Here is a 12,820-nt window from a genome sequence, read left to right on the forward strand (position 1 = left end):
TAATTCTGTTAGAATGCCATCTACTCCAGGTGCCTTGTTTCGAATTATGTCCTGCAGTGTCCTATCAAATTATTCTTACAGTATCACATATACATTTACTATCTCCTCTCCATCTATTTCCACTTCCCTTTTTATAGTATTGTCTTTTAATTCATTTTCTCTGTGTATTTCCTGTATACAGGGTGTCTGGAGGAATGATCAGTATTCAGGGATATGACGGGGGAAATCATTTTAAGCACAAATGGGCTCAAATGCCTATCTTATGAGGTACAAGTACTTAATCTCAGTAATGTGAAACAAGTCTCTTCTACTGCAAGCTTCTCACTTTATATATTTTGAGAGGAGGTAGTATAGAACACAACAAGAAAAAATTGTATAGTAAACACGAGGTCTAAAGCATACCTTAAAGGGTTGCTGTATGAGTACTTGTCCAGCAGAAGAGGTGCGTTTCACAGTAGTAAAGATGACCAAGTGCTCATACCTCTTAAGGTATGCACTTCAGAGCTCGTGTTTACTGGACATTTCTTCCTTGTTTTGGTCCATACTACCACCTCTGAGATATGAGTAAAAGATATCTGTTTCATGGTATCAAAGACAAAGTGCTCGAGCAAATAAGGTAGGCAGTTTAAACCCCACATTTACTACATTTACTTTTCCCACTTCCCTTCTTTGCCTAGTACACTGGCTTGTCATCTGAGCTCTTGATATTCATTAAATACTTCTCTTTTCTCCAAATGTTTATTCAATTTTCATACATGAAGACTCTCTCTTTTCCATAGTAGAGCTTCTTTCTGTAGCCTTTCAGTTTTCCTCCAACTCTTCCTGCTTTGTAATTTGCATTTTCTGTCAGTCTCACTTTTTAGATATCGGTATTCTCTTTAGCTGACTTCATTTTTATACTTCCTCCTTTCATCAGTTAAATTCAATCTCTACTGTGTCATCCAGCTGTTGCCTAATGTTTCATTTGAAACTTTCAGCAACTTTTTACAATTTACGCTGGCCCCATTTCTTTGATTTCTTACCTTTCTGTAGTTTCTTGAGGTTTAATCTCTAGCTTATATTCAATAAACTATGGTCCAAGTCCACTTCTGTCCCCGGAAACATTACACAATTTAAAACCTTGTTTACAAATATATCTATCTCAAGTTTCTGATAACTTTCCAGTATTCAACTTTCTTTCTTGATTCTTAAACCATAATAACAATTAGATTGTTTTCTGTGCATAATTCTACAAGAGAGCTTCCTTCCATTCCTTCCTCCCCAGTCCATATTCTCCTCTTCCTTACCATATCACCAATTTCTAACCCTTCACCACAATTAAATGTTTGTCTAACTTGATTTTATTAATTTCCTTTATAATACATTCTTTCACACTCTTCATCATTTGCAGAGCTAGACGGCATTTAAGATTGCACCACTGTGGTATAGCTTGGTTTTGTGGATTATTGGATTTTTATCAGTACAATAATGCTCCTACAGACACGCAAGAACAATTGCACCACAATTGGCATAACTCGGGTGTTTTGCAGGACTGGGTAATCGAAGGTCAACCCTGAATCAGATTCAAACATCTTTCGGATGAGTTGTGTTTGTAGTGTAGTAGGTCTATTTGCTCTAAAATCAGCAAGAACCATTTACCACACTAAGAAAGAATTGAAACAAATTCCACCATCACAGCAACAGAACCCAGTGGAATGTCCTCCCAGTTCATTAACCATTGGACAGTGAGGAACAACTGTATGAAGAGTTCAGTTGATAAGCTATATCTAAGCAAGGGAAGGGAAGCTGAAGGTTGGAAGGAATTTACAGAGCTACATTAGAGAAACAAATTAGATGGCGACATTATAAACAGAGAAGAGAAAGTACGTGAAGGTGAGATGGGAGGTATAGTATTGCAAGAAGAATTTGACAGAGCCATGTGGAAACAAGGCCACTGAGTAATGACTCTCACCCAGAGTAACCAAGATCCTTGGGAGAGCCAGTCATGATAAAATTATTCCAGCTGGTGTGCAAGATATATGAGACACGTGAAACATCCTCAGACCTCAAGAAGAATGTAAAAATTTTGATTCGAAGGAAGCAGGTGCTGACAGATGTGAATATCATCGAAGCATCAGTTTATTAAGTCCCAACTGCACAACACTGACATGAATTACTTACAGAAGAATGGAAAACTGATAGAAGCCAACCCCAGGGACATAAGTTTGGACTATAGGGAAATGTAGAAACATGCAAAGCGATACTGATCTTATAAATTATTCTAGAAGATAAGCTTAAGAAACACAGAGTTACAGAAAGACTTAGACAACTTTGGCTGGATTTCAGTTTTTGAAATTTTGAAAGTAGCAGAGATAAAATACAGACAGCAAAAGGTTATTTACAACTTGTTCAAAAACCAGACTGCAATTACAACAGTTGGGGGACATAAAAGGGAAGCAGTAGCTATGAGGGAAGTGAGACAGGGATGTAGCCTGTCCCCAATGTTATTCAATCTGCACACTGGGCATGCTGCAAAGGAAACCAAAGAGAAATTCAGGGAAGGAATCAAAGTTGAGGGAGATGGGGGGGGGGGGGTGAAGGCTTTTGAGGTTTGTCGAGGACACTGTTGAAGCCAGCAAAGGACTTAAGAGCAGTTTTACAGAATGGATAGTGTCTTGAAAAGAAGTCATAAAATTAATGTAAACGAAAGTAAAACAAAGGTAATGGACTGTTGTCAAATCAGACAATGCTGAGGACTGAAGCACTATTGGCAGCAAAAGAATATGATGAGCAAAATAAGAGAGCATATTAACTGAATATTGGCAACAGCAGGAAAAGCATTTTTATAAAGAGGAGTCCGTTAATACCTAATACACATGCAAGTGTTAAGAAGTCTTTTAGGAAGGTATTTGTCTGGAATGTAGCCTTCTATGGAAGTGAATCATAGGCAATAAGCAGTTCAGACACGAAGAAAATAGAAGACTCTCAAATGAGGTGCTACAGAAGAATGACGAAACACAGCCAGACAGACAAGATAGGCAGGCGGCGGGAGAGATAGATAGATAGATAGATAGATAGAATGAAAAATGAGGTGGTACTGAATTGAAAGAGGGGAAAAAAGTCATTTATGGCACAACCTGAGTAAAAGAAGGGATCAATTGATATGGCACACCCTGAGACATGAATTGTCAATTCAGCAATGGAAAGAAGTGTGCGGGATAAAAATTGTAGATAGAAACAAAGGGATGAGCACAGTAAGCACATTCAAATGGGTGTAGGTTGCGCTTCAGCAGTTCAATATTAGAGGATGCCAGCATCTTTTTCCCATTTATCTACACTTTTTTTCATTTCAAATGATGTTTTATGTTTGTGATTCTGTAACTTGTCTCAACATAATTCATGATGACATAGGTCACAGGTGAACAGCCAGACATCCGTGTCCCATCGGGTACAATATTTCGGCAAGTGACCACATTGTGATCATCAGATGTGCAGACAAGTTAATGCCTGAGAGTTGTGCAGGGCATATCTCCCACCGCCCCACCCCTCTCGATTTGAACTTATTTCTGAAAGTGGTCCACAACAAGGTATGGGTTTGCGTGCAGCATCTCCGCCTCTCCTCCCACTGCCAAGTCACTCCAGTCAAGATTGGGTGCAAGGGTACATGCTGACACCATCTGTGCTCTTGCAACAGCTCTCAGGTTATTAGTTCATCAGCGTACCTGATGATGGCAACATGGTCACTTGCCGAAATGCTGTGCCCGTCGGACATTGACATCCGGCTTTCACCTCAGACTATTTCAATTTATGTTTGGCTGAACATTTAATAATAAATAAACAACACACATTCATTCAGAAGAATGTAAAAAGTGTAAAAATTATGGGCTAAATACTCTCCTACCATCCTTTCTAAAGCCCAGCAGATAAGGATTGGGAAAGGAGGGAGAGGAAGCAGACGACTGGGGGGGCGAGAGAGAGAGGAGGGAGGAAGAGGAGGGAAGGGAGGGGGAGAGGAGGGGGAGGGAGGGGGGAGAGGAGGGGGAAGGGAGGGGGGAGAGGAGGGGGAGAGGAGGGGGAAGAGAGGGGGGAGAGGAGGGGGAGAGGAGGGGGGAGGGAGGGGGAAGGGAGGGGGAGAGGAGGGGGGAAGGGAGGGGGAGAGGAGGGGGGAAGGGAGGGGGAGAGGAGGGGGGAAGGGAGGGGGAGAGGAGGGGGGAAGGGAGGGGAAGAGGAGGGGGGAAGGGAGGGGGATAGGAGGGGGGAAGGGAGGGGGATAGGAGGGGGGAAGGGAGGGGGATAGGAGGGGGGAAGGGAGGGGGATAGGAGGGGGGAAGGGAGGGGGATAGGAGGGGGAAGGGTGGGGGAGAGGGGGGAAGGGTGGGGGAGAGGGGGGAAGGGTGGGGGAGAGGGGGGAAGGGTGGGGGAGAGGGGGGGAAGGGTGGGGGAGAGGGGGGGAAGGGTGGGGGAGAGGGGGGAAGGGTGGTGGAGAGGGGGGAAGGGTGGTGGAGAGGGGGGAAGGGTGGTGGAGAGGGAGAGTGTGTATGTTTTGAGTTGCACCAGCAAAGAGGGATACTGCAGATTTTTCTGTGGCTAGGTTTGTACATTTGAAATGAAATGTAAGAGAGAGGCCATAGACTGCCACTGCCAATTGCTGTTCATCAAACTAAAATTTCATGCCAACATTTTGTGGAAAAAAATTACTTTGAATGAGGAGCCTCTTCAAAACAATGCAAAAGAGAAACATAGAAGTCTTAATCTAGAACAAAAGAAACTCTGTATATATTACTTTTTCCACTACTACTTCCCCCATTCCAGTTATTCAGGTTCTTAAATAGTATTTTCATTTTCATGAATACACACTATTTGTAACAGCATACTCAGCTCTCTACTGCTAACAGTAATTGTGGTATTATTCATTCGTTAACAAAATTCACAATTAAATAAAAGGAGGAAAGGAAGAGTAAAAACAACTTTTTTTATATTTTGATCATGTTTTATTACTGAAGGCTACCGCAGTTTTACTTCAGATTCAGTACAACAACTATTGCCTAAATTGTGCTGGTGAGCTTATATAAAATAATAATACAGCGAGTGCTCTGTGGCTATGCCATAATATTCCTTTGCAGTATTAGTCTGGCAATTTCAGAATAAAATGGCTGTGTGGAAACATTTTTGTATCACAAACATCTTAGTTTCAATTTCTTGAGATTCTGTTACATTTCATAAAGCTCCACATAACTGAGTACTTTATTTCCAAAATTAAACTGCACCTGATACACAATGTGTCGTTAAGATGTGAAGACACTTAATACTTTTCTTACACTGCCAACTAGATGCTTCAATTAAATAAGCATCTGGCAGTGAGAGAGCTGTATTAGAAGACTGTTATTTATATCTGATTTGTTTCAAAATAAATTAAAAAATTTGTCACTGGCAAATACCATGGCTGCAGGTATTCCAAATCCTTTAACTGCTTTCTAGTCTGTAACAGCCGCCATTTCCAAAAAATCACACTTCTGGTACAGAAAACACTACTTTTGATGTTTTTTTTACTTTTATATCTGCCACATAAAATACTACACATTAAATTCAGTTTATGCCAATATTTAAATTTAAGCGCATCCTACAATAAGAGATCCAAAATCAAGATCCGTGATACGTATAAATTATTGTTTATGTTAATGCACACATTAGAATGAAATTTAACAGTAATACAACAAATTATACTGGATGTAACTAAAACAAATGGCAGGACCGAAAGATTTACAACACAGAAGTGTGATTCTGGAAGTGGAGGACAGTATCCATAAAGAAACTGTGTGTTACACATATTTTTGCTTTTTAAAAAATTTACTTGCAAATTCATGACAATACACCAACCATAACAACAATTATTACAATTTTAACAACATGAAATACATTTTAGAAAATTATTTTCTGAGCATAAGGAACACAACAAATTATTAAAAATAAGAGTTTATAAAAAGGAAGCATAATACTATGTACAACATTTGCAATGTCTTCATACACAGATATTACCAACTATAACTCATAAATTAAACATTAAAGCATGTAGATGTTTTAAGTATGGAATACATTACCATGATAATTAAAGACAATTGAAACACTGAATCTTTGGACATAGAAAAACACTGAAGTATAATGCACTGTAAAAGTTAAATCAAAAAATCTACATTCATGCAAATGCTCTCACTCTTGCTCACACCAGTGACTAGTTTTGAAGGACATTTACGCATATTTGGTGGCAAGAATACATTACGAGGAATTCGTGTTTCCACTGTTTTGTTGAATACCTGAGAATCTGTGAAATATTGTGTGAATTCTAAATGCTATTGAATGCAAATACATCACAATCTGTCTCATATACTGTGTACTAGTATGAAATAGCTGTTGACTTGCTGAGTTATTCTGATGAAGATAACTCTGCACGTAAATAAAGATAAACAAAGTGCAACATTATTTAGACAATACCAGAACAACATGCAGCCATGGTACAACTGTCTAAAATAAGTCTGTTTAGTTGAAATTTTTGTGAGGATAATTACTCTAGGAACATTAATAATTAACATAACTATGGAATATGTTCAGTGCATAACTGCTTTTTGGAATACTTATCATTGTGTATATACATACACATACACATTTAAAAGCTGACATATCACATTGAAGCTAAACTCAGCATGTGAGTAATAAATATGGGCAAAATTTAGAATATATCATTGCTACTCTTCTAATTAACAATTTAGTTTTAACTGCTGCAATTAATTATTAAGAATGGTTAGTCTCTTCCACCATCACATATGCTGACACTTTCCTTTTGAAACATCTGTAACTGAGGCTAGGTGCTCATTTCTACAGAATTCTTCACACTGCAGAAGTCATATATTTGCATATACAGTTATTATGACTGAAACTTTGGTATGGATTATTGAGGGAGAAAGTTGGCCTCATATTAAATATTAACTTTATATCTTTGGTATTCATGTGTGAGAGAAACAAGAAATTTTTAATATAAAAATAAAACTTGCAGCCAAGGTATAGTGTTATCAGTAACAACAATGTTCCTTCCAAGTTAGCAAGAGGAAGCTGGAATGAAACGCAGCAAATTACCAGACAGGACAACAGCTGCCAAGAAGGCTAATTACACACACATTCATCTCCATACATTCTATTTTTCAGGCACACATATATGTACACCATATGCAAACTTATACCTGGATTAGAATACAAGTGCTAACTTCTAAAAATAATAATAGCAATAATAATAAATTAGGAACCAAGTAATTATAAATGAAGAATGGAAATAAGTAGTATGTTCTGTAAGATTATGAAAAATTTGTACAGAGATGAAAACAGAGGCTCTTCTCAATATCTACAAAATATACATGTTAGTACGGAAATAGTCCGGTATCAAATGCATGAACATATACATAAATATATGCATACTTTCAGATTTTCAAAAATTATGAAAAGACTTTTAATCTTTCTTACCTTGGAATACTTCCACTTTTATACTTTTGTTACTATTTACATATATTACAAAAACAACATTAATATTACAGCTGCCAGAGTTTAATTAATGAATATGTTAACTCATCTTCCAGCGCAATAAACAAATTTTATTTCAGTACCTTCCAATGGACTACTCTGCATACAAAATATTCAACTTTTGATACAGAATGAAACTAAACTGTTTCCTGGCATTACAGAGAATTATCGTGCTTCCAACAGTTACAGGGAAATATTGTTTGTGAAAATAAACACAAATTCTGTATTTAGAACCAAAAATAAAATAAATAACAAATGAATGAGAACTGGAAAATTTCTGTTAGGTCTATGATGTAATGATTAACTTAGCAATCGCGATTTGACAATAATAAATAAATACAAATTAAAGAAAGTCACTGAACGGAATGTGTTGTGATTACTAGATAATTTGCTTTACAGTAATTACATAGGATAATAATTATCCTGACGCTGTCATACATAACTAGGTTAGTGTCCCACATATCATGTAATAAGTGGAATCACTTGTGCCAGAACACAATATGTAATGACTTAGTACATATTGATATCAACTGTCAGCTCACTAATGAAATGCCATTACATCTGTTTCTATTGCAGGTGTAATACTATAATAACAAGGTTTTCCTCCTATGTATCAGTCAGTACAAGAGGTTGAACATGAATATTTGTGAATAAGCGTTTTTATCAAAGCACAGCTACTCGCCTGCCAGCAAGAAACAGATATATAAGCCTACTCTAACATCAGACAGACTATATTCCTCTGCGAGGCATAAAAAAGGCAATACTTTTGTCATTAAACTGATACAGTTGCTGCCACTGTAAAAATATTCATCCATACCAAACAGTCAGTTACCATGCTAATGTATCAGGGAAATAAGGCAGTCTTATTTAGTAAAAAGAAAAAAAAAGAAGAAAAGAAATGAAAGAAATTAACAACACAAGAAGCAACAGAATGTTACTTCACAAACTGAACACATGTCTAAACCACTGTGGATCTATCTCAATATTCACATGCTGAGTGATTAACACATCCATTTTCTGGCTGCCAAACTGTATGTGTCTTATACAATACAATAAATATATTTTCATCAAGCAAAATACTTATACGAAATAATAACAGACGGAACTATTCACATTCTTCACGCTCTCGACACAGGTTGGTGCCACTGACTGCTAGGCAACTGTTCTGTGCCGGCATGAGTAACAAGCGTAGTGAAGCCTGCTGTTTCCACTGGCATATGAGATTCCTGAAACCAGACAACAGACAGATTAGCAATACTTCAAACAGTGGTATTCAGCAATAAAATTTCAAATTCACACAAGAGTATACAAACAGAAAATGCACTTACAGATGAGTTCTGAGTCTGATTCGATCTACCAATGGAGATGGCCAGTACATCTCTACTGAAAGGTCGTTGTTCGAGGTCTCGACTGCTACCGTCTGTACAACTGCAACATAAGAATAGATTATTTATAAAAACAACAGCAACTACTACTACTACTACTACTACTACTACTACTACTACAATTTAAATATATGATGTTGTCAATGTCACTGTTAGGATGTCTGTAAAACCAAAGCGAAGTTCAGAAGATGTAAGTGTGATTTGCAGGTCTGCCTTGATACAACTAGTTTGGTTATTATAGCCAATTGCCAGTGAAATGGTGTTTATTAGTAAAAATCATAGGAACAAAGTCAGCCAACAGACAGCACTGAATAGATAAACTTTTAAGCATAAGAATGTAGTTTTCAAAGTAGACACCAAGTGAATCAAGGCTAACACAACATGCATTATGAGGAAATCTCAACAGATTATTCAAGTACCGTCATCGAAGTATATCAACAACACCAGTCAGCAACTGAGGGTTTCAATTAATTATCATTTGTCATGTAAGAAACAAAAAAAGTACAGTTATAAAAACTTAACAGATGATGACCTGATAGCAAATGATCACTAAAACTAGGTTCAGAATATAAAGGGTTTGCATCATGACAGCCTACAAATCCCACATTGTACTCTGTGTACATGTATCAACAAGATTATCATACAAGTACTGGAACTGTAATGGTACGAACTTTACAAGGGAGTTCCTGGCTCCAAAAGCAGAAACACAGTCAGAAACTCCAGTACAGCAATCGTGAAGATCACTCTCTTCACTCGTGTACAACAGAGACTTGCTGCTCTTCCTTCAAGAGAAAATCCAGGGGACTGAGACCAATAGAGTGACTTGGCATGTCGCAATCCCAATATAACCTTTATCACTTATGAAACACATTGTACTGTGTATCTACTACACAGGCCATCTGTCAACCACACTAAGTTTTCTTACCACTAGCCAAAAGTCTTGAAATAACGCTATTATCTCAATATAGGATGATTATGGGCAATATAACTGTAAATAATTATCTTTTCTTTTTGGTCCAGGAATACCCTCCTGAAATTTGTACCATTACTTATCAGACACATTGTACATTTATAAAACAAAGGGGTTATAATGACAATTTATTAAAACAGACTCCAGTGCTGTGCTGCACAGTAGAAAGCTTTTACATTTCAAATGACCATGTGAGTAGTTACTAGATGAGTGAGAAACACATCTATGGTTAGCATACAGACTGTGAATAATGGCCAAATGAAGGCAGCAAGGCCGCTAGATTTAGTAAGGGCACTACTGCAATGACCTTATTTGCATGATAACAGGAAATGAAGGAAAGTTGTGGAATTTGCTGTTGTATTATCATTTGCATCTCTAACACGGCAATTTAATATTCTTCAGTGCCAAACCAACCAATATTATTCTTGATCTGTCAAAGAATTGTAACTACAAAAGGCCACAAATTTCCTGTGTCTAAGTGACAGTCAAATTTACACGAGACAGGTGGAAAAGTAAGTAAACTGCTAGTTATTATAAAAGTAATTGACATAACTGTTAATACATTTATCCCACTGTGAGACAAGACTGGCTATGTTTTCATGGAGCAATGTTTGCAGTTGCCTATGCAATGATTTTACCCTGACGTCACCTCTTCATCTGAAGCAAATCAAGGGCCACAAATGTCTTTCTTCAGGACTCCAAAAATTTGGAAATTGCAAGGGAAGAGAACAAGGCTGTTTGGAGGATGTGGAAGGGCTTCCCAGTGAAACTTCTACAGCATAATCTAAACAACCTTGGGAACGAGTGGGCCCACTCGCATGTTTCTAGTACACAGCAGCAAAGTTCCACTAGCAGCCCCTTAGACGTTCTCCATACAGTGCCAATCTCTCCCGTGTGATTTCCATATTTTTGGAGCCCTGAAGAAACACATTCACAGCCAATGATTTCCTCCGGTTGAAGAGTACACCCATGAGTAATATCATTGTTCTGTAGGCAAGCATAAACTTTTTTTACATGGAAGCATTGACTCCTGTCTTACAGTGGGATAAATGAATTAACAGTAATGGTGATTACTTTTGAAATAAAAGTAATTTACTTATTTCCCCCCCCCCCCCCCAATCTGTCTTGTTTTCATTTGACTAACCCCATACATAGTGCACACACAAATTAGCGAAAAACAATGCACAAAATGACACGACAAATAACTCTAGTCAAACATGTGTAGACATGGGAAAAGAATATGGTGATAAGAGAAATACAAGGGATAAGCTGAGGGAGGTAGCACATGTGAGGAGCAAGAGCGGGGGGGGAGGGGGGGGGGGGAGTTGTGAATCTAAGGTGTAAGATGAGAGCATGGGGTAAATGAGGATGAGCATTGACTCTGAGTTGGGGAGGAATTCCCTGGAGAGAGAGAGAGAGAGAGAGAGAGAGAGAGAGAGAATAATTTTTACAAACAAGGGCTCACCTGGCTCGTAGTTCTTTTTGTTTTCGCTGTAGGTGAATGTAAACAGCTATACAAACAAAAACAACAAGGAACACAGCAATTGTGGCACCACCTGCAATGCTGGCCGTCTCTAGCATAACACGCTGCCGGGATGCTGCACAAAATACAAAAATCAAACTTAAGTTATTGGTCACTTCAGGAATGAGAGATAATTTTCATCAATTCAAGCCTTATATTACTTACGTAAGTAAGTTCCATCCAAGTCTTTGTATTCGCACCTTTGTCCCATGTACCCATCTGCACACCTGCAAACAAACAGAGTTGCTTAATATTTACCTCTAATTAAATTTCCAATGTGGTGCCCATGCACACATCTTTCACAAACAGAAACTGTTTGCTCTTTCTACTCTATGACACTATGTTCACAAGTAATTCCAATATTAATGTTGTTTTTCATTGTGTGTTCCATAAAGAACCAAACCGCAAATAATTATTTTACTTTCTAAGAGAATCTCTTCTTACAACAATAATCTCGATTTCTTTTCTTGTTGACTGTCACTAATTCTTAGTTCAAAAATTATCTTTTAAAATGGAGCAATAAGGATGAAATAAGGGATCGTCAAACCCATTTTGCATATCATGGAGCTCCTGAAATAGGTATGCAACACCACATGAACAATATTTTACACTTTCATGAACATCTGACACATCACTAGTTTGAAATGACCACAGGCTAAGAGATATCTACAAAAATACCTTCATATTTGCCACAGATAATAAGCAAAATTTTACATAGCCCAGATGATTAAGGCTTTATCACATTTTAAGGAACACTTGTTAAAACACCAAGATATTCACCAGAGCACCATGTTGCCCAATATGCTACAATTAACTGTCCCACGTCAAAAAGAGCACCACTGTCTATTTAAGTAAATGATACATGGGATACACATCAGAAACTGCAGTATGCAACTAGCAACGACAGGGATATCAGTTTCTTAGTTTCAAAAAATCTGTAACAGGCAGGAGCAGACAGAGTATCACATGCCATGAACTTGCAGCCCTACCTACTAGAACAACACTCTCAACTTATTGTAGAGAAAATTATTTCTCCAAAGGAGATTACATTTTTTTGACACAGAGATAAATTCTTAGTCTCATCCTGGCTTGCAATGGACAACAAGTCTGTTACCAGACTAAGCGACACAATTATTTCCTACACTGTCAGTTCATAACATGGACTACTGTGTGCAAACTGTCAACCACATATCGTTAGTCACTATATTTCAGGAGCCCCAGTCATGTTTTATATGGCAGTTTTTTGGTTCCGCTGATTAACGATCATTCCTATGCAAGTAACTGGTCCAGAAACTGCTACATCTGCATTCCATAGTACAGATGTCACAGGATAGTAAAATAGTGCCACATGTACATATTGTTAGAGGCTTATAAAATCACACTCATTTAAATCTACAG

At 37.8% G+C, this 12,820-nt stretch overlaps 1 protein-coding gene across 1 annotated transcript in view; it reads right to left on the bottom strand.

The window, feature by feature from the left end:
- Positions 1-4,953: 4,953 nt before the first annotated feature.
- Positions 4,954-12,820, bottom strand: part of LOC124730327 (probetacellulin-like) — a 101,753-nt gene continuing 93,886 nt past the window's right edge. Inside the window, exons 4-7 of the mRNA XM_047248501.1 lie at positions 11,588-11,649; positions 11,366-11,498; positions 8,874-8,973; positions 4,954-8,771 (exon numbers count right to left, since the gene is read on the bottom strand). Coding sequence (XP_047104457.1) covers positions 8,664-8,771; positions 8,874-8,973; positions 11,366-11,498; positions 11,588-11,649 — 403 coding nt within the window. The 3' untranslated portion in view covers positions 4,954-8,663. The remainder of the gene's footprint in view (positions 8,772-8,873; positions 8,974-11,365; positions 11,499-11,587; positions 11,650-12,820) is intronic.

This window comes from Schistocerca piceifrons, chromosome 1 (genome assembly GCF_021461385.2).
Source record: "Schistocerca piceifrons isolate TAMUIC-IGC-003096 chromosome 1, iqSchPice1.1, whole genome shotgun sequence".
Lineage (NCBI taxonomy): Eukaryota > Metazoa > Arthropoda > Insecta > Orthoptera > Acrididae > Schistocerca > Schistocerca piceifrons.